A 20367-nucleotide genomic window follows, 5' to 3' on the forward strand; every position below is an offset into this window, starting at 1 on the left:
TTTGAATATTCTTAGGTCAATTGGAATTTGATATGAATTGTGTATAAAATGGAATTTAGATTTGAGGGTATCAGCTGTGATGCGAGTAAAACAAAAATATGTAAAAGACAATTTTAGATTAAGAATTCAAGTATTTCATGCGAAGATTCTTAGTTGAAATTAATTATCCAACATTTATAAACGTTTAAAAAAATATCTTTGAATTATTTTGAATAATTTAAGTAAAATTAAATGTATTTTGCTGAATTTTTGCTTGCAGTTTTTCTATCAGCGAAATAATAGTAAATGGCAAAAAAATGATATTTGAATGGCAATAATATGTTATATATGTGATGAATTAAATAATAATCTTCGGTATAACAGTGAACACTTAACTATACCCCTTTGATACTATAATGTTTGAAATGATAGACATGTGTTAAGTATAATAATATTATAGTTTTAATATAAAATGATTATTCAGTTTTTTTTTTTTTTTGATAATCAATGATTGAAAAAATCGTATTATTAAATGGAATTTTGATTCAGCAATAATTTATTGAACAGTACATTTAATTTTCGAACCTCAATGTAAATTTGTTTTGATATGAAACGGCGCACTGGGTATGCAATATTGCTACACGTGTGTCGTGCATACGGAATATTGGTATATTATTATTATTGTTTAGTGAACAGATGAACATAAACGTATATTTTCATCAAAATTGGGCAGTAAAATAAATAATTAAAATATTAAAAGTTATAAGTTGATATTTTCGATATATTTCAACTTGACAACTTAAAATATGTATAATGCTTAAAAATATTTAAAATATTGAATTATTTACCTGTTTCTATTTATAATTAGTTTTGACTATATTCAATAATTTTCCTATAATTTATGTTAATTCTGAAAATTATTTAAGTATAATGAAAAAATATAAGCTTACTCAATATACAGGAATTACATAATCAAAGTTCATTTGTATTATTTTTTTTAGCGTTAGTGGTCATTTGATAAGCGAAAGAAGAAAGACTACAACTTGATAACAACTTTGATACAACATCATTAATATTATTACAATTTCATAAATGATTCTTGTAATACCTATTTATCAATCGTTTATTTATTTTTTTTTTTTTAATAAGTATATAATGTATTATAAGTGGTTAAAAATGGCTAGTGTCTGGCTCACTGTTAATTATACAGTACAATATAAAAATTTAATCATTGTCCAGTTAGTTATAATTATGCTGGTATGAGTAATTTGTAAAAATTAACTTTCAGCTTTTAACTAGCCTCAGTTAATATTTTCCTAAAAATTATTAACTCAGTAACTCAAGTTAATTTTTATTTAAAAATAACTTAAACTTGAATTTATAAAATGTGATTGACTTAAATAAATGTAATCAACTATTATTATAAAGAATTAAACTAGCATAAAAAATTGTTAACTACTTGTGCCCAACTTAAAATTTTATGTAAGTATTAAAGATAAATTATGTTTCAATTACAAGGTTAATATCACTGTATTCGCATATTATATTAAAATGAATCCAACCAACCGTATATCATATTGAATATTGAAATTGCCCCTAACAATCTGTATATTAGTTATTGAACTAAGTTCAAACGAAGCATGCAAAAAGAACAAAGCAAATTAACACCAACCCGTAAAAGTGGCATTCTCATGAACAGGAATCTGTTGCTACTCATCAAAACCTCATTTTTAAAAATTTTTCTATGTGAATATTAGTCAATAGGTATAGTATAATTTTTATATATTAAATAATTATTATTATTTGTTGGAAGGAGTAGATAGAAAGTAATAATAACACATTAGTATGATTATTAGGTGTAAATAATATAGTGTTTCATTGAATAAATGTAATATTTAACCAAGTTAAATGTAGTTTAAAAGTACACGTTCATAAACATATATTGTTTTAAAAAGTAATTGTAAATTATATACATCCGGAAATCGTATAGACGAGAAAACTGATATATGTATAATAATGTCATTGAATGAATAAAATCGTATTATTATTCGAATGAAGACTTGTGTTATATTATATATTTAAAAAGTGCGTATTTTATTATATAAACATTGTTTATTGCAGTAAATATTATATTATTTTACGAATTTTTCTAAATAGTATTTTGAATTAATATTTAATCGTATCTGCGTGTATATAATGTGATTGTAGTACTGCTCAAAAAATTAGCGTGAAAGGTAAATAGGCTTATTACAACTTTTTGTCATTTTAATGTGCACCAAAACTCGTTCTAGTCCATAATGCATTTTATGTTTATGAGGTGTATGATTGGATCATAAAATTATTTGATTTTTTATTGTGGTTTTGATAATATGTAGCAATGGCTAAATGTCATAAACGACGTGCATAAAATATTAATATGGTACGTCGTATAACTGTTTAACCGTTAGTAGCTTGTTGAACACAAAAAAAGAAACAAATAAAACCGAAGGATGATAAAAAAATAAATATAGTTTATGTAAATATTAAATAAAAACGCTATTAAATTGTATAACAAAAAAAAAAAAGATCTGATAATCGAGAATGGTGCATAACATTCAATGAGCTTACCATCGATTCGATTATCATTTTTACATGATCTTGTGGGTATACAAACACGTATATACAGTATAAAATAATATTTAATTTTACCGACATGCTGTTAATCATATAGTATTATAATAAATTCTTACGTTTGATCCTCGTCTAAAAATGCTGATTCAAGTACTTTAGCAGCAAAAAATAGATTTTTGTGTAAAATTTCAGCCGATATTTCTCCTTTTCTCAAGTGGCGTAACAGACAACGTAATCTAAAATTTGAAAAGATTTATATTTAAAATTAGTTTAAAAAATAAAATAAAATATGATCACACATTTATGGCTTCATATATTTTGAAGTATAGTCGAAAATTGCTTTAATTTATATTTTTCTTAAAGATGTTTTATGTTTTTCAGGTGAAAAATTCTTAATTACTGGAGATTATTATAAAAGTCGAGGGTTATGAATTTTGATGGTCAAAAAACTTGTATCTATAGGTTTATTATTAATATTGAATGTTTGGAAATATATATCCACTGTTAGTAGTATTTTGGTTGGAGTTAAAAGTAGACTTTACCTATGAACCATAGTTAATGGCGAGTTTATAGTTTGAAGTGTTCTTTGTGCAGTCTAAGATTAGATTATGGGATTTTTAGGTATTTTTCTCGTTTATCTTCAGTTAGAACTTACGTAATGGATAATAAAGATGAATAAAAGTTTTAAAAATTCTGTTCAATAGCAAAAAATATAACAAAATATACCTATAGTGAATATTATTGAAAAAATATTTTGTTTCATTTCACATTCAAGTGCAATTCATAATGTAATCTAAGTTCAAAAAAATTGAAAAAAACAATATCTTTTAAATTACAAATACGTCAAGGACGAGTCAAGTTTATATGATATTATTTATCGAATAACAGAACACTTAAATATTGGAGCACTCGAATGACGCTCAACAGATCAAGCCAGATAATAAAGTTTAAACAAAATTTCGTCTTTTAAAGTACGCCTAAGAGCCAGTAAATCATTGCCTTCTTATTGTCAGTAAATAACTTCGACAATGTCAAACATAACATCAAAAATATGAAAGTAACTAGTGATTTATTTTTTAGAGTAATAATAAATAAATAAATACAAACGTTCATGGTGTTTGAATGAATACAATATTTTCAAATTATCGTGAATAGTATAGGTACTGTAATTAAAATAATAAGGAATTGGACTCATTGATTATGGTTAAAATGAATTGATATATTGTTTATAGTTAACAGCGCTTAATACAAAAATGTATACAAATTAAAAAGTGGTTATTTTAAAAACGAATGCTGATTTTCTCAACAAAAAATGTACTAATTTCTTTAGAAATATTTTGTCTTACATAATTTTAAGTCATTGTGAAATGATATACATGGAAAACCATTTAATTTGTAATTAATTTTTATCGATACCTTAATTTTTTTAAGTTTATTACTTTTTAAAATTACTTAATTGAACATTTTTTCCTGAAATATTTGCTTAGAATGAATTATCTAAAAAATAAATGAATATTGCAATGTTTAAAATTCGAGGAAATAAATACACCTATTATAATAGATTAATTTTGATTATTTTATTTTACTTTAGTCTTTAGCTGTATACTTTATGTTATACTCGAAATATACCGAAATATACAGAATGGTCCTATATAGTTTGAACAATATAAAAAGATATTGTACCTATTTGATTTATTTTATACTTATTTGTATTCAAATAGTATGTACTAATTACATGTTTTTTTTTTTTACTTTTTAAAATAGTTTTAAAAATATTATTGATTTTCAATTTTTATTGAATATTAAAACACTGCACAAACTTTTACAGAAGACTGATATTGTACAAAACTGCAATGCACATTGCACAAGTATTACTAATAACTCATAATATGCCACATAATATGCTCGTTATAATGTAATTGTACAATATCTTAAATTACAAATAAAATTACCACATCTTAAAAATTAAAACCAATTTACCCGGCATTAAATTTATGAGAACTTAAATTATTTTGATAAGTCGATAAGCTATAATAATTTCGTATATTAAATAATCTTTACACTACGATAATTAAATAGATAATATTAAGAGTTAAATATCAGTAGGTGTGTGGATTTAGAATTTTAACATATAAATAGAAAAATAATTTCTTGTTACTTATTCTATAAAGCAAGCAACGAAAATCAAAATGTAATAAATAACGAAAATAATATTGTAGTTCTTTAAATTTAGCCAAATTTATTTTTGATAGAGATTTGTTTTTAAATTGTTTTGTTTTTTAATAATAAATATACTGTATTTATACAATTTATGAAGTTACAATGTCCTATTTGCTTTGTGCAAAGAGAACTTTGAAAAAATGTCCTGCTTCACAAAATAGGTATTATTTTAAAGAAAATTTTAACCACCATGTGATGTCGGTTGAATAAGATTAAGAACTAAATTTTTCAGTCATACGATTGATAACACTCAATTTATATTATTTTCCCAACTTTGTTGTGTTATATTTTTTTTTTCATCCATCGATTGTGTACGATATTTGGCGCTAGTCTGGATAAATAGTGAAAATTAAGTTCAAAATACAAGTAAAAATTCGATAACTTAGCAAAGTGACATAATCCGGTTTTTGTATAAAACTTTGTGTTTTAGATTTTATCAGCGACGGTAGAACAAGGTAAATACAAAGAGTTACCGAAAAAAGAATAATACAAAATATTAAACATGTATATAATAACAGTACATTCACATACGGGTATAAGACGTCATCTTAACCCATTGTTTATGTAGAGCCATGTTTATTTTTTATGAGATTACAAATATTATAATTTATGTCTACGACTCTCGACAATTTTTTCACACATTTCGATTATATATAATTATTTTGTATTTCTGTTTATATTTATATTTTATCTACTTATTTTAACTGGGATGTATTATTATTATTTTTTTTTTTGTTACACTTAAATGTTTTGTTTAAAAATTTTAACGTGTTGAATCTTTCAATAGCCAATTAAATGATTATATGTCAACGTTATACATAAAAATCACGCTACGCATATATTTTTTGATTTATTTTAAATATAGGAATCAATACTTAATCCTATACACTTGCACAGGAATGATGTATTTGCTTGTAATGATATTTACTGATATCGTAAAAACTAGGATACTATATATCAGTAAAATAAATTTCCTGAATATTTTGATTTAAGAACAGTATTATAATTAGGATAATCTTACTAATAGGACTCCAACAATCGACATCAAAATTAAATAATAATATTATTTTTCAGAGTGCGTATTTCGGTACCTATGGGATAATTTGGTGGTATAATATTCCTATATTGTTATCCCTTATGATTAGTCCTAAAATTCAGATACTTCATTAATAATATTATACTGTAAATTAGTACTGATTAACACAATTTCTAACTTATATGATTTTTGAATTTTATGATACTCTTTTGTATCATACTACTTTAGTTTTCAACAAATATAAACAGTTCAAGAACTTTTACTATTTTATAGCACCATTCCTAAATTATATTAGTATCATCCATGTATAAAAAACAATTCTAAATATTTTACTATTGTTGAATATAAGATCCTGATTTATGTAGCCCAAATCGTTCAACAGTTTAAGACTTTAAGTATGATGGATTCTTCTTTGTGGAATTTAATTGATCTCAATCGTTCGATAACTGACAATGTACAATCACGCCGTCATTGGTCTTAGCTCACATATTGACAATTTAATCCATAATTATTGAGTGATAAGTACCTGAGTGCTGCCTTATCAACAGCTTCTGACGAATCAAATGACGGCATTGCTTCGAGGCTGAGATCTACATCGTCCAACATTGATTCGTTTTCTTTGGACAACGCAATATTATATTCTTCTGAATATGTACTTTTTTTTTGACTGCTTCGGCGGACAATTGTCAACGCTCCTTGTCCTGAAAATAAATAAATTCACACGTTTAAGGTATTTTTTCAACATAAAATGTTGTGTTATTAAAAGAAACAAGAGACTAGCTCTGCTGTATAGAAGGTTTTGAGTGTACTTCATTATTAAGTAGGGACTTACTCACATCTCTGGTAGAAATAAGAAATAAGAAAAACTATTCCAAGCGAAGACAGTCTGTCAACCTATACATATACCTATACGAATGTATACATTTATTTTATAATTTTTTTTATAGCAATGTTGAAAATTTATTTTTATTTAAGTATTATAGCTGATAGGTGATAAGTAGAACTTATTTTTTCAAAAAACATTGTATGGATCATTGTATTTTTATTATATATGTAACATTATATTATTTATGTACATATAAACAAATAAATAAATTATAATAAATTATTATAGGTAATTAGTATTGATATAGAACCTATATACCATAAAATTTTGTGAATAGGTTAATAACATAAATTTAAGTTGAATATTTCAAATATGTTATGAGTATGTTAATTAATTATGTATAAGTTAAAATATTTTCAATTTTAAAATTCTATGCTTTAATATAATTGATGGAACATAATTCCAACTTAATTGGTTTACACTAAAAAAAAGATTTATAAATGAACACATGGTTTTACATGATTTGGAGTATTCATATTTTTTTCTTGTAGTCACGCCCGTCTAATGGAGTGTTAAGTGTCATTTCATAGCCACATCGCCCAATGATTATTCATGCTTTTAAACATATTTTATGTTGGTTTTAAAGTATGTTGATTTAGGCACCAAAAAAAGAATTAAAATAATAAACTAGGTAGTACAATATTTCATATTATTATAAAATTAGTAGCGTTGATTAAAATCTGGTGTGATTTTAGAATTAAACTAACATTAATTGAGTTATTTCCAAACAGAATAATTATTTAATGTTAGAATTAGTTTGGACAATGAATTTAATATTTATTGTGATTTTATAACGCAGGACAAGCCATGTTCAAATGCAGCGACTATTGCCAGACATGGATAATAAAATATTTTTGTACGAGACCGGTCGATTGGTGTAATGCGGTATTTCACCATTAATAAAAATAAATATTTGAACGCTTCCGTATAGTAAGTAACAATAACACTATCACGACATTGTTAATAATACGTATTGTGATTTTATAAAATATAAAAATTCGTTTATCATATTTTTAATTTTAATACATTAAATAATATGTAGGAATCTAATATTACTACCTATCGAATTAGAAATCAAATTAATATATCCTAAGTAAAATATCTCAAATAAAAAATTGTATTTAAATATATAATACTTATAAAATATCCCCAATCTATCAAGGCACATAATATTTTACTAATTATATTATGCTTAAGAAGAAGTCACAATCACAAGATTTGTCTTCACTTTCTGACTTACTAACGCACAATGATGAACATTTTGGTTTTTATAATTCCGATTTCACGTTTGAGTTTTCAGTTTTTTACTTGTCACTTGACAATAACCTTAACATTAGAAATAAATGTTAATACCTTTTTTATTTTTAAGTAAGATCATATAAAATAAAAACAACATTGAAAAAATAGCTTATTTTTTAACCTTTAAATTAGATTAAATCAAAATTCACTCTCAGATTACAATACAATTTTGAAACTGTTGTATGAAAATTGTCTATGTTATATATGTTTTAATATGGAGATAATGCACGTGTGTGCTTATGAATATTATAATGTTATTAGTTACAAGTAAACTAATTACTTTAATTCATGAATTCATGTAACTGTTTGTAAAACTGTTGTAAGTCTATTAATAATTAATCAGTTGAATGTTAAAAATATATTTTTTCTATGTTATAAGTCTAATGTTCAGTGTGAATAAAATACAAAATATAATTATAACTTCATGTTAAAGTTTTTTTCACGTAAAAACAACCGTATTTGAATTAGTATTTTTATATAATTGTAATCGAGATTTTTGTATCAAAAAGTTCAATAATACCAAATTTTTAAAGTCACTAGTGAAAAATATAGGTTTTAATAATTTTAGACAATTTCAATTTATTAAATTCCAATTTTCTGTTAATCTACTAGGAATTGTGGTATACGAGTATACGAATTGTTGCATCATGTTCAGATTTGATAAGATTTATTTAGAAGATTTAAGTGTTTTAATCACAATATATAAAAGAGAATATATTTGAAAATAAATGTTATATAGTCAGTACGTTAGATAGAATACAGATATAGTGATGCCAAGAAGGTAGGTTGTTCATTAGTCATACGCATAAAGTGATGGATGGGGTTATTTCCAGCCATAGTTTGTGGTACGATTCGGCACCGATAAAAGAGTTTGGTGACGGAAGGAATGTTGTGGTACTCAGAATTTAATATTAGAGAGAACCATTTAAGAGTTTGTTCAGAAACGATAAATTGTTAGCTGCTCTTCTATCAGCCAGCGAAGAAAGTTTTAGTTCGATGAGTACAGGGAAATAGTCATGTGGAGCATGATCTATTTTCAGTACATATGAGGCAAAATATAGGAAACGTTTTTGTAGGTACATGCTCTAGTATGAGGGTATCATAGCACTGATCCTTATTCAATAATTGACCGAAGTGGGGAGCTGTATAACAGTTTTATTGAAGACTCGCGTTTAAATTTAGATGCAATTCTTTTGATAAATCCCAGTACTTTGAAAGCCCTACAAGATGGTGATTCAATATGGGAGTGAAAATTAAGTGTAGGGGTGTAGAAAGTACCTAGATCTTTCACACTCGATACTGAGACAAGGGTAGAATTATTGATGGTGTTTTGAAATGAAATGAAATTTCGACATCTAGTAAACGACATAGATTGGCACTTCTCCATATTGAGACTTAGACCCAGTAACTTTAACTACAAGACCACATTGTCTTGTCTTAATATAATATATAATAAATTATATATATAATTCAGTTATTGCGAGTAAATAAATAAAGGCAATAATTTAATCTCTTATATTGGGAAAAATGTATGAGATAAACTTATATATATATCTATCTATATATATTTATTTAATTTTAAAATTTATTCAAAATAGTCTTTGGGCTCTATAAGTATATTTTTCGTTGACCTATCACTTTTTTTACACCTCAATTCGTATATTATATTTTTTTGTTCAGATATGGGATGCATACTCAATGAATACCTGTAATATTAAAAGTTACTATCTGTTATTTTTTAACCATACTAACTATTTAAACATTTATTTTCTTCGATATTTTAAATTCAATGTAATCAAAATAATTGCGTTATAATATATTGTTTAGTAATAATTTTATGTATCATAGAGAAAACTGTAATCAGTTAAATACTTTGGCAATAATGAATTTTGAAAATTTGAACTGAATTGTAGTTTTCTTTGATGTAAGATTTCCACATAACAAGCAAACGAATTTAATCGACTACCATCCTTGGGACATATATGACTAACGCATACCAAAAAGTAATATAATTTGCATCCTTTACATACATTTTGTAAAATTAAAATTTGATTTCCTTGTTAACCGAAGTAAAGCATTTCAAACTTTCAAAGTAGGAATCTAGCTATACAATATAATTTTCCTATCTACCTACTAACGATAATTATAAATATTGTTTAAACAGCTTACTATGCAATATCCATGTCTAAACTTTTGATATAATTCAAATATTTATTTGAAATATATATTGTTTTTTAATGGTTGTAATAATAATTATTATTACTTTTAGACTCGAACAGTCACAATCATTATTTGATATATTTTTTGTGTCAAAAGACTTTTTTTCTTAAAGAAAAAATACTCTGGTAAAATTTCATTTTTAAAAAATGTTTAGAGACTTATGTTACAAGGTTTTTTATAAGTTTTCACTGTAAGGTTTAAAAAAAAAAAATAACATTTACCCGCTTAATTTATGTTAGAGAATTTGAATTTTGAATGTTGAGGATATTCTTAGAATATTCAAGCTAAACGTGATTTTAACAAAATCGAATCGGGTTTTTTTATCATAATTTAAAAATAATAATAATAATTTTTGTGACCTGAAATCTTCAATAAATATTAAAATATAAACTTCCAAGACCCTTTCAAAGAGGCGACGACACTATTTAATTTTAAATATTTAGATACCTTTTGAGCAATGTGTAAATATTTTATATAATCACTTTAATTTTGTTTTTATTTGGCTTGTGTATGAAAAGGATTTCGTTTACAATGAATGGAATTCAAATTTAACAAACTAATTACGCAGTGATCTATTAGATTTCGATATGCACATGCATCCACTATATTTACAGCAAAGTTGTTACCTATAATTGTTTGCTACTTTATTTTAACTTTTATAAACGTTTAATCGTATCATAGATTTTTTACTTTGGATTTAATTCGGAGAGTTATCTAAATTTTTGAAAAATATACTATCGTTTTACTACGAGGAAAGTGAAGAAGTAACACATAAAATAAATGAAATAGAGAAAATAATTGACGAAGGTCTATTCAGTATTTTTCATAAAACATTTTTTTTTTTTTTTTTTAAAGTGAGGTCAAAGTTAATATTTTCAGTGTGAATATTGTCGTTACGACGTACGTATTATTAATAACTCGTAATTTTTATTATTTAATCCATTTACAAAATTTAACATAATAATATGCTAAGACTTAATTTATTTCATTTTGTAAGATCCGGCTGGATTAACATACTATTATTATGCCCACTTATAAGATCGCATGAAAAGTTGGAAAACAAACACCACGTAGCAATGCTGATGAGGATGCGGTCTACGGTCAGCGGTAAATTAATAATATTAAAAATAATAAATTATTTATGTAATTTTATGTAAAACCTTTTTTTATATATTATATATCGTTTATGCATTGCATTTCGCTCTAAATGTACGTATAATAATACTATAAATAATAATCAGTGACCGGAGAATTGAATCCGTTTGACCGATTGACAAAGTCGACTTCGTCGTGGTTTGGGGCACTGGGTAAATGGTGTTTGGACGTCAAGTGAGTAATACGAAAGGTGGCTTGTAATGTTCCGTAATATATGTTATCTACTGTTAGATTGGCGTATTATATATACAGGAAAGTTCGCCAAGCATGCTCCGCTCCCATTTTCATCCCCTTAATAGTCCATTTATTTAAATTTTATTTTTATATTTTTTAAATGTATACCTAAGTAAAGAAATTTATTTTCTATAACTCATATTTTTTGTGCTCCTTGGAGAGGATTAATCCAGTGGTGAAACAAACTATTTATTGTATAAACGAGAACTACAATTTTTTACTGTAAATTGATTAGACGCCATACAAAATGTGGTATTTATTAGACGTAATTGACTGAGAAAACTATTGAATTTTGATGAGATAAATTGTATGTTGGAAAAAAAATTTCAATTGATTAAAAATCTCATTATAATAGTATGGTCTAATCAAAATGAGTTTTAGTTCATTTGTTTTCCAACTGGAGTATGAATGAACGTTAATGTCATATTTTGTATACTCATATTTTTCAAGATAACATACAAAATAATTGTAAAAACATTAATAATGGTTAGCCGAATAGTCCAACCTTAATCCTAAAGTATTATCAAGCCATGTAAAATATACGAGTCACTATTTTCAAGTTTAAACCATACTATTTATAATATCTATTGCATTCGAATATATGCACCTATTAAGAATAAAACATTCATTCATAAAAAGCGATAAAATGTTTAAATTAGACATTTTAATGTTAATTTACATCAGTTGTCACTTGCTACACGTTGATAATAATGATTATGGTCACCAAAATGTCACCATAATTTTCCTTTATTGAACTATTTAAGACACGACCAATAATTATAATCCACTTAAACGGATGAATGTTTTTTTAATGCGACTTAATCGAAAATTAACTAAATATTCAATTTGTTTTTCAATTCATGTTAAACCTACGATGTCTTTAAAACATTAAAAAATCATTTCCTTAACAACATACAATTAAAATTAACTGTTTTTATACTTGAAAAATAATGAGTCGCCCTAAACATTAGCTATCTATGAATGACACGGAAAAATATAAAATTGTTATAAAAGTATTTTAAAATCCAAAAATCCAAAAATCCAAATATATCAAATAAATGCACAATGTTTATTGAGAGAAAAGGATGGCGAGCGTGTTTGATGAATCACCCTGTATAGAAATCATTTTCTCCCAATTAATCGACTCCATTACGTCTCGTCCGCAATTCTACATCATGTTCGGTTTTGTCAGTGCCGAGTTTCTCCCTCAGGAAAATGTATCATCTCCCATCATCGATCACGAACACAAGTGTCTTATTTTATTTCACATACTGTATGTCGCCTTAAAATTTTACCGAAATTGTGTTACACAATGACTCTCAAATGATATACGCATTAGCTCAGTGAAGTACGCAGTGGAAGGGGATTAAAAGCTGGACTTCTTCCCAATTGCCTTATTGAAAAATCAGCGCAATTGACAAACACCATTTCCTTCGTTACTGTTACCTTTTGTTTATTTGTTTATTTTATATTTATCAAGTTCCAATTATTGTAGCAAAATAGTAATCAAGGACATATATTGTAAAACCATATACGCGTATCAATGGTATAAATTAAAAAAGTAGAATTGATAGAAGTTGAAGTTGTACAAAAGTTTTAAAATACCTCATTTAAACTTCTAAAATAATTGGAAAAAATAAAAATAAAGTTGTATTTTATTGCTAATTATTTTTATGATAAAAAGTGTTGCATATGTTGAATGTTTCATAACAATAAGAACTAAAATGTACCTACCTTATTTTTTAAATCTTATCTTGTAAATTGCGTGATAAATGTGAGTATTTATTAATTTTCAAGCTTCCCATTTCCCTTTGAAAAATCTTACATATGCCATTACTTGGGTGCTGACAATAGAGAAAGGTATCGAAGAAAATATTAAATATTTGCCTATTTTAGTATTTCCATGCAACTTTTTCCAGAGTCTTAGCTAGTATAGCCTAATAACTCTAATATTACCTATCTAATGATATACAGATAATATATATACATAGTAAATGTATGCACTTAAATTTAGATACGATTTTACGATTTCTTTGATATTTAATTGTTACTTTGTACGATATATATTTAGTCAATACGCTCGTGTGTACAAACATAACAATCCATAAAATATTGTTTAAACAGAGTTTTAAATATTTATGACTAATACGAATATAAAACAGTAAAATTTAAAGTTCAAAACATAGAGAATCGGGGTAAGCTCATATTTTATTATTCGTGGTTATAATAAAACTTGAGTTAAAGGTGTATTGTTATTTTTTTTCGGAAAAGAGTAAATACAATTATTTATTCAATACATATTTGTGAATTGTTCGTGTCCAGGTACAATGCGTAGTTGCTTATAATAGTAAAATAATTTGATATTAAAAATAATACAATTTATAGTTTAAGATTTTTAGCGAAAAGTAACAATTTATTATGAAAATAATAAGAAGTCTTACATTTTAGTTTTTAATGATTTTCCATAAATTGTTCTGTTACCAGTACCTTACCTATTATTTGTAGCAAATGTTTATAAATAGAATAAGGGAAATTTCTCGAAATTTTTAAGTTGACTTATAAAAATGAAAAGGTGCATGTTGGTGTATACTTATGAACATAACGTATGAAATATACAAATCACGTGGAGTGGAATACTCAATCAAACACATACTAACTAAACGTCTAATATTCGAAGACATAATAAATAAATATCACATACCTCATATTATATTAGGAGAAATCTTATGACCCAAAATTCAATCAAATTAACATTATCAAATTCTTAAAGGTAATTAAATTATATAACCTAATTTAAGCACACACTTTACTGTTAACTATGTGTAATTTGAATGTACACTAATGACTATAAATTGGCCTAGTAGCCGATGCAATCATCATCAGTGAGAAAAAAAATGGTATATGAAAATTCTTGTTTTGAGAATGGATCTTTATCAACATTTTTTATCGTTTTTCGCCATTATTGAACTGTGTATAAAATGAACACTATATAAACTATCGTCAGTTTCGATGAGATGACTCAGTGATTGATAGTACAATTGTTATATATTTTTTTTAATTCTCAAGAACTATAACATTTGACTTTTAGGGAAAGACGTTTATAGTTAGTTTATACGAAATATAATAAAGTTAGTTCGTTATTTTTCCGACGAATCGTGCTATAGTAAAATGTCAATTACAGTGACAACGATCGTTGTATTTCAGTTTGATAGTTATTTAATGATATTTTAATACTCCAAGCGTACCATAATTTGTTCTTTTTATTTAAAAAAAATTATTTTCTTCCTTAAATGATTAATAAAATATTATATTGTTGTCTCATTTCATTAATTCATCATTGTGTCAAGTACGATGACAAACTCAATTTATGTGCTCTTTTAGTAAACGAGTGTCTTAATCAGAGTTGTTTTTTACTGTATACATGTTTGTAGGTAAGAATCGATTATTAAGTTCTTTTAATATTATTTTTTGATTAATGAAAAATGATCAAATATATTAAGATCGTTCATACTACAACAGAAAATATGCTAAGAGAGGTAATAGCCGTACTATTGTCTTTAGCAGCAACAAAATAACTGAAAGTTAAGAAAAAACCAAGTTAATTATTATAATTGAAACGCGTTATCATGCAATTTTATATTAAACTACTTACATTTGTATGTCCATAATATAGATTATAGAGTCTCTATTAAGTAATATATGTTTATATTAATTTCATTCAAGAGCTGGATATTATATATTTTTTGATGCTAAGCTTATTTTATGGAACACAAGTAATATGATATCATTTATATTTTGAAAATTAAAAAAAAAACCTCGTCCAATAGAAACAATACCTAAATAAAGACTAAGAGTTAAAAATAATAATTTATTGAAATGAAAAGAAACACATATTTTGTAAATATCGATTAAATACCAATAGTTAATAAAAACTATTTTTAATCTACTGAACGATTTGTAATTAATTATTTAATTTGAATTGTTCATAATATGAATCATCAATAACGTGTGATTATAAAAAGTTGTTTCTGCAACTGTATGTATATATAATTATTAAAAATTAAATTAATAAATAGTAAATCGTCGTTAAATTAATAGAATTTTTAATAATAATGTAATACTACTCTGCCTATCTATGTCATATTATTAGTATGTACGTCACATTATTTTCATCATTGGATATTCTCCAGTCAATCAGTTTTCAATTTACGATTAATATTTGGCATAACTCTTAGACTACCGAATCTAATACCACTTACTTGAATTTTGGTCTGAGTCCTGTGAGCTACTAGCGCCTTCGTTCGTGTCCATAAATACCGGGTCATCTCTATTTCCGTCAACAAATGGTTCTTCGGAATCTGGCGGGCCCGCAACTGAAACAATTAAAATAAAAAGTTTTAATTCTTCTCTGATTGGTTCGTATAAAACATAATAATTGTACATATTTTTGGAACATTTTTGGATACATGAATAAGTTATTTGAAGGTAAGTTTACCACCGAAGGATAAATAAATATCAATTAAATTAACTGAAGGCCTACAACGTAGTACTCAGTTTTATTTAAATGACATGCGGAATAAATATTTACTTTATTTACATTAAATTCTTGTAAAAAAGTATTGGATAACGTGTAGGTCTACAACAAGCATATTTGAGCAGAATTTTTTAGTTTTTCCAACTCGACGACAGCCGGCCCAAATGGCCGAAAGTTTTGAATACGTTAATGAATTATTTGTATTGCGTAGGTATACTATGAGTATATATACTGTATAGGCAAGTTCGTTAATAATGTTTTGGTATTTTAACATTTGAGAAAAAGACAAACTTTTCTTGTGATGCTTAAATTTCGTAATGCTTAATTAAAATATGTCTACTTTTATTTTTATCTCAATTTATTTAATTGAATATAAAAAATGGATGGCTTTATGAAAATAACATAATATATCAAAATACCATGATACAAATCGGTATCTTTAAATAAAAAATATATTTCGTCATGAATGCAAAACAATAAAAATTTTAAGCTGTCACGCAGCCTTTCACAAATAATCTGTTTACAATTTTATGTTCTCAAATTGAGCATGACTTGACGAGATTTCAAATGCATTCTTAATCATTAATCAATAAATAATAAATACATTTCATTAATAAAATAAATACAATTACAATAATAAATTATCAATAATATTATAAATATAACGCAGAGTTTTATAAGTAATCCGTTTAAAATATCATCTTAAAATTGAATTTGACATTACAATATTCTATGGCATCCGTAATCATTAAATTAATAATAAATAAATTTCATTGGTCTATATTTATTTATCGTGTTACATTTTATTTTATATGTACATATTTTTCTACTGAAAAGACTGTATAGTTTCTAACTTTCTAATAATTTGAATGTTAAATAAATGTATAGTACATTATCAATTATTTTAATATTTGTATTCCATGTTGTTACTTGTTATCATTGGTTAAAATAAAAATGTTATTTTCATTATTCACTATATATACACTTCATGATGAAAATGAATACCTTAATAATAATGTTTAGATAATGTCGGTAAGTTATGAATCTGTGTAACTTTGAAAATTTACTTATCGGATTCTTATAACAGTTAATTAATTGATAATAATAGATACAATTTCCTTACTATTAAATTTGTGAAGGACAACATTATGTGCAGCGCCGGATAGAGACTTTTCAGCCTACCGAGCTTTTAAATTTCTACCGGCCCTCAACAAAGTATCGGCCCATTCGAAAAACATTTTTTATGATAACTTTTTTAGTATGTGTGCTTTAAATAATAATTGTTTCTCTAAAGCACATTTACAAATTACCTATTCAATAGGAAAATTACATTAAGTTACTTAGTATACTTCAGTTATATTATTAAAAAAAAACGCAAAATATAAGATAGATAATATAGATAATATAAAATATAATATAGATCGCCTGGATTTATGCAATTTGTAAACATTTCATTTTATACTCATGAGTCATGACAAAAGTATGAGTAGTATGACGATTTTATATATAATATAATATATTTATAGAATTATGTGACGTACTCGTATATTGTATTATTGTATATAGATATACATTATATTATTACTTTAAATTATTCTAGTTTATATCAGTGTTTGATATAATACTGATCTTAAATTTTTACGCGGCCCACCAAAATTTTCTCGGTAGCTAGCCGATTCAATCCGGGCCTGATTATGTGAGCTGAGTTCTAGCAAAAAGTTTTTTCCACATTTTTATTTTAAAACTTATATTATGGATTTAAAAATAATAATTATTCAAGTACTTACTGGCTCATACTGTTTCATTACACAAAATTCGAATTTGAAAATTACTCATAGTGACTACACATCTTGTGTGTACAAAATCCTCTCACGTATCTCAAGTATTACAATAAACTGGAAATGTAGATCGTTAAACATTACGAAGATTTTCTTTCTAATGATAAGTAATATATTATGCAATCGAAAGTGATTGCTATTTGATAAACCACTTTTTATTATAATAGGTGTCCGGACTGATTTTTTACTATCTTAGGACGATTTTACAGGATGTCACTCGATTTAGTCTGGTTACTTATGTCGTAAATTTTATTTTTATGTGTATCCGTTATGGTATCATTTATAATTTTGGTGGTCAAATGTAAGTTTCTACATGAGAGTTAGCTGGTAAAAAAAAACATAGTGTATTAGTTTAGATATATGTATATACATATAAATTATAATATATGTATTAGAAAAATTGGTAGTGTAACTTCCTAAAAATATAAAAAAGATGCGTATATTAGTTAGAAAAATATAATATTATCATCTAAAAACTCCATTATAGGTTAATTTCATATTTTTTTGTAATTCGATAGTTGCTAAAAAAAAAATCATATAATATTATTATAAGTTGTCAAACTGACACCTATTATTATATTTTTATACTTGTATGATTATTATTTTTTTTTTTTTTTGGCATTAACGATAATGTGATTTTAGATAAACGAATGCATTGTTGATACATAAAAGCTGTGTGTGCAGTGTGATTTTGTGAAAACTGTGCGGTATTGATGTACCTACAAATAGAAGTGTGTGGATTTGAAGGACCTTTTTTTTGAAAACGTGTGGTTATGGCGACTACCGGTTCAGGATCTCACGTACGATACGTACTTTGAATAAATATATCGAGAAAATCGAGTGGAGATATCGAAGACGGCTCTCCGGACGATATTCTGAAATATTGAATCCTCGGAACTCCAGTGATGCGGCGGCGGCGTTCGGACGTAGATAATAATATATTATAGGTAAGTACTATATTTTCGATTTCCGCACAAGTGCCCGCGCAATAAAATATATATTTATTACACACAGGTATATAATAATATTGTGTACGAGATACGAACGATATTTCTTACGGCGTTTACGGTACGCGGCCGAATAGGTTTTTTCATTTATATATATATATATATATATATTTATTGGTACACACACGCTTAATATACTTTTGTATCCGCGTTGCGTGTCCTGGTTATTATTCGAATAAATCGCTCGGTGATTTGTCGCCGGCTCGAGTCATTTCACACACGTTTTGGCCCGGCAACACGCGTATACGAAAAATACGCATGCACACACACACACCCTCGCTAGCGACACGACACCAAAACGGTTTGACTGTGCTCCGTCGGTCGGGAATAAATGACTAACGAATAAAAACGACGACGTGTCACAGACGTGATAAATGGTGGTTGAAAATAAAAAATAATGATTATAATAATAATAATAATAAACTAAAAAAAAAAAGTGAAGCAGAGTAATAATATATATAATATAAATATAAAATGAATGAGTATATATATATGTACCTATATATACACACAAAACGATGCGTGCGTATTATTTTTATTATTATACTCTGTTGGTGTCTGTCGGTATATAAATAATATGAAGCGGATGTGCATATTTCGCACACTCTTTCAAACCTAACGCGTGTTCGGATGACAAACTGAGCGATTTTCGTCAAACGGAAACAAAACCACCCACCCACCAAATGAAACGCCCTCGAAGCCTTTGGTTTTCGACTTTTACCGTAATCATTTTAACATTGTATTATTATTATTGTAATATTAATTTCCCCCACTGAAGTGCCCGTGCCGTTAACATTTTAGTAAAATCTTTCATAAAATTGTTTTATTTTTATTTTAAATCTCTTTAATACTAAACAAAATATTGACTTACACCTTAAATGATTTTACAGCACGACCAGCAATACGTATTCATCTCAGTAAACTCTTAAGCTCCTCTGTGAATGATGCTAATGATGGTGTATCATCTTTAACATGAGATGTAAGACCAAGTGCAAAGAATTGGATGATAAATTTCGAATAACCTTGTACCATATATTATACCTACACACGACATATTTCTTCGTCGTCTACCGGCCACGGCAGAATTCGACGATGTGGTTTTCACGCGTCATAATTTTATATGCAACCGATGATAATCACGATGATTAACAATAATATTCTAATATTATCTTAGCGTTTTTCTATACTGATAATTTTCTTTCGTGATTAGCACATGCTTGCTTAGAAAAATATTTTATATTTTTTTATTATGATTTTTGTATACAATACAATAATATTATACTCAGACCGAACAATGGGACATGACACGGCCACCGGAGGACGTTTTGCCCGTGTCGTGAGACATTGTC

At 26.1% G+C, this 20367-nt stretch overlaps 1 protein-coding gene across 5 annotated transcripts in view; it reads right to left on the bottom strand.

Moving 5' to 3' along the window:
- LOC107166739 (Phosphodiesterase 1c) overlaps positions 1-20367 on the bottom strand; it is a 214787-nt gene that overhangs the window by 54817 nt on the left and 139603 nt on the right. For all 5 annotated transcript variants that reach the window (XM_089218122.1, XM_089218120.1, XM_089218119.1 and 2 more), the window contains 3 exons: positions 15899-16012; positions 6372-6546; positions 2709-2825 (listed from right to left, as the gene is read on the bottom strand). In XM_089218122.1, the coding sequence (XP_089074248.1) occupies positions 2709-2825; positions 6372-6546; positions 15899-16012 (406 nt within the window). The remainder of the gene's footprint in view (positions 1-2708; positions 2826-6371; positions 6547-15898; positions 16013-20367) is intronic.

The sequence above is a fragment of the Diuraphis noxia genome, unplaced genomic scaffold (assembly GCF_037042655.1).
Source record: "Diuraphis noxia isolate RWA-SAM2 unplaced genomic scaffold, SU_Dnox_SAM2 contig0001, whole genome shotgun sequence".
Lineage (NCBI taxonomy): Eukaryota > Metazoa > Arthropoda > Insecta > Hemiptera > Aphididae > Diuraphis > Diuraphis noxia.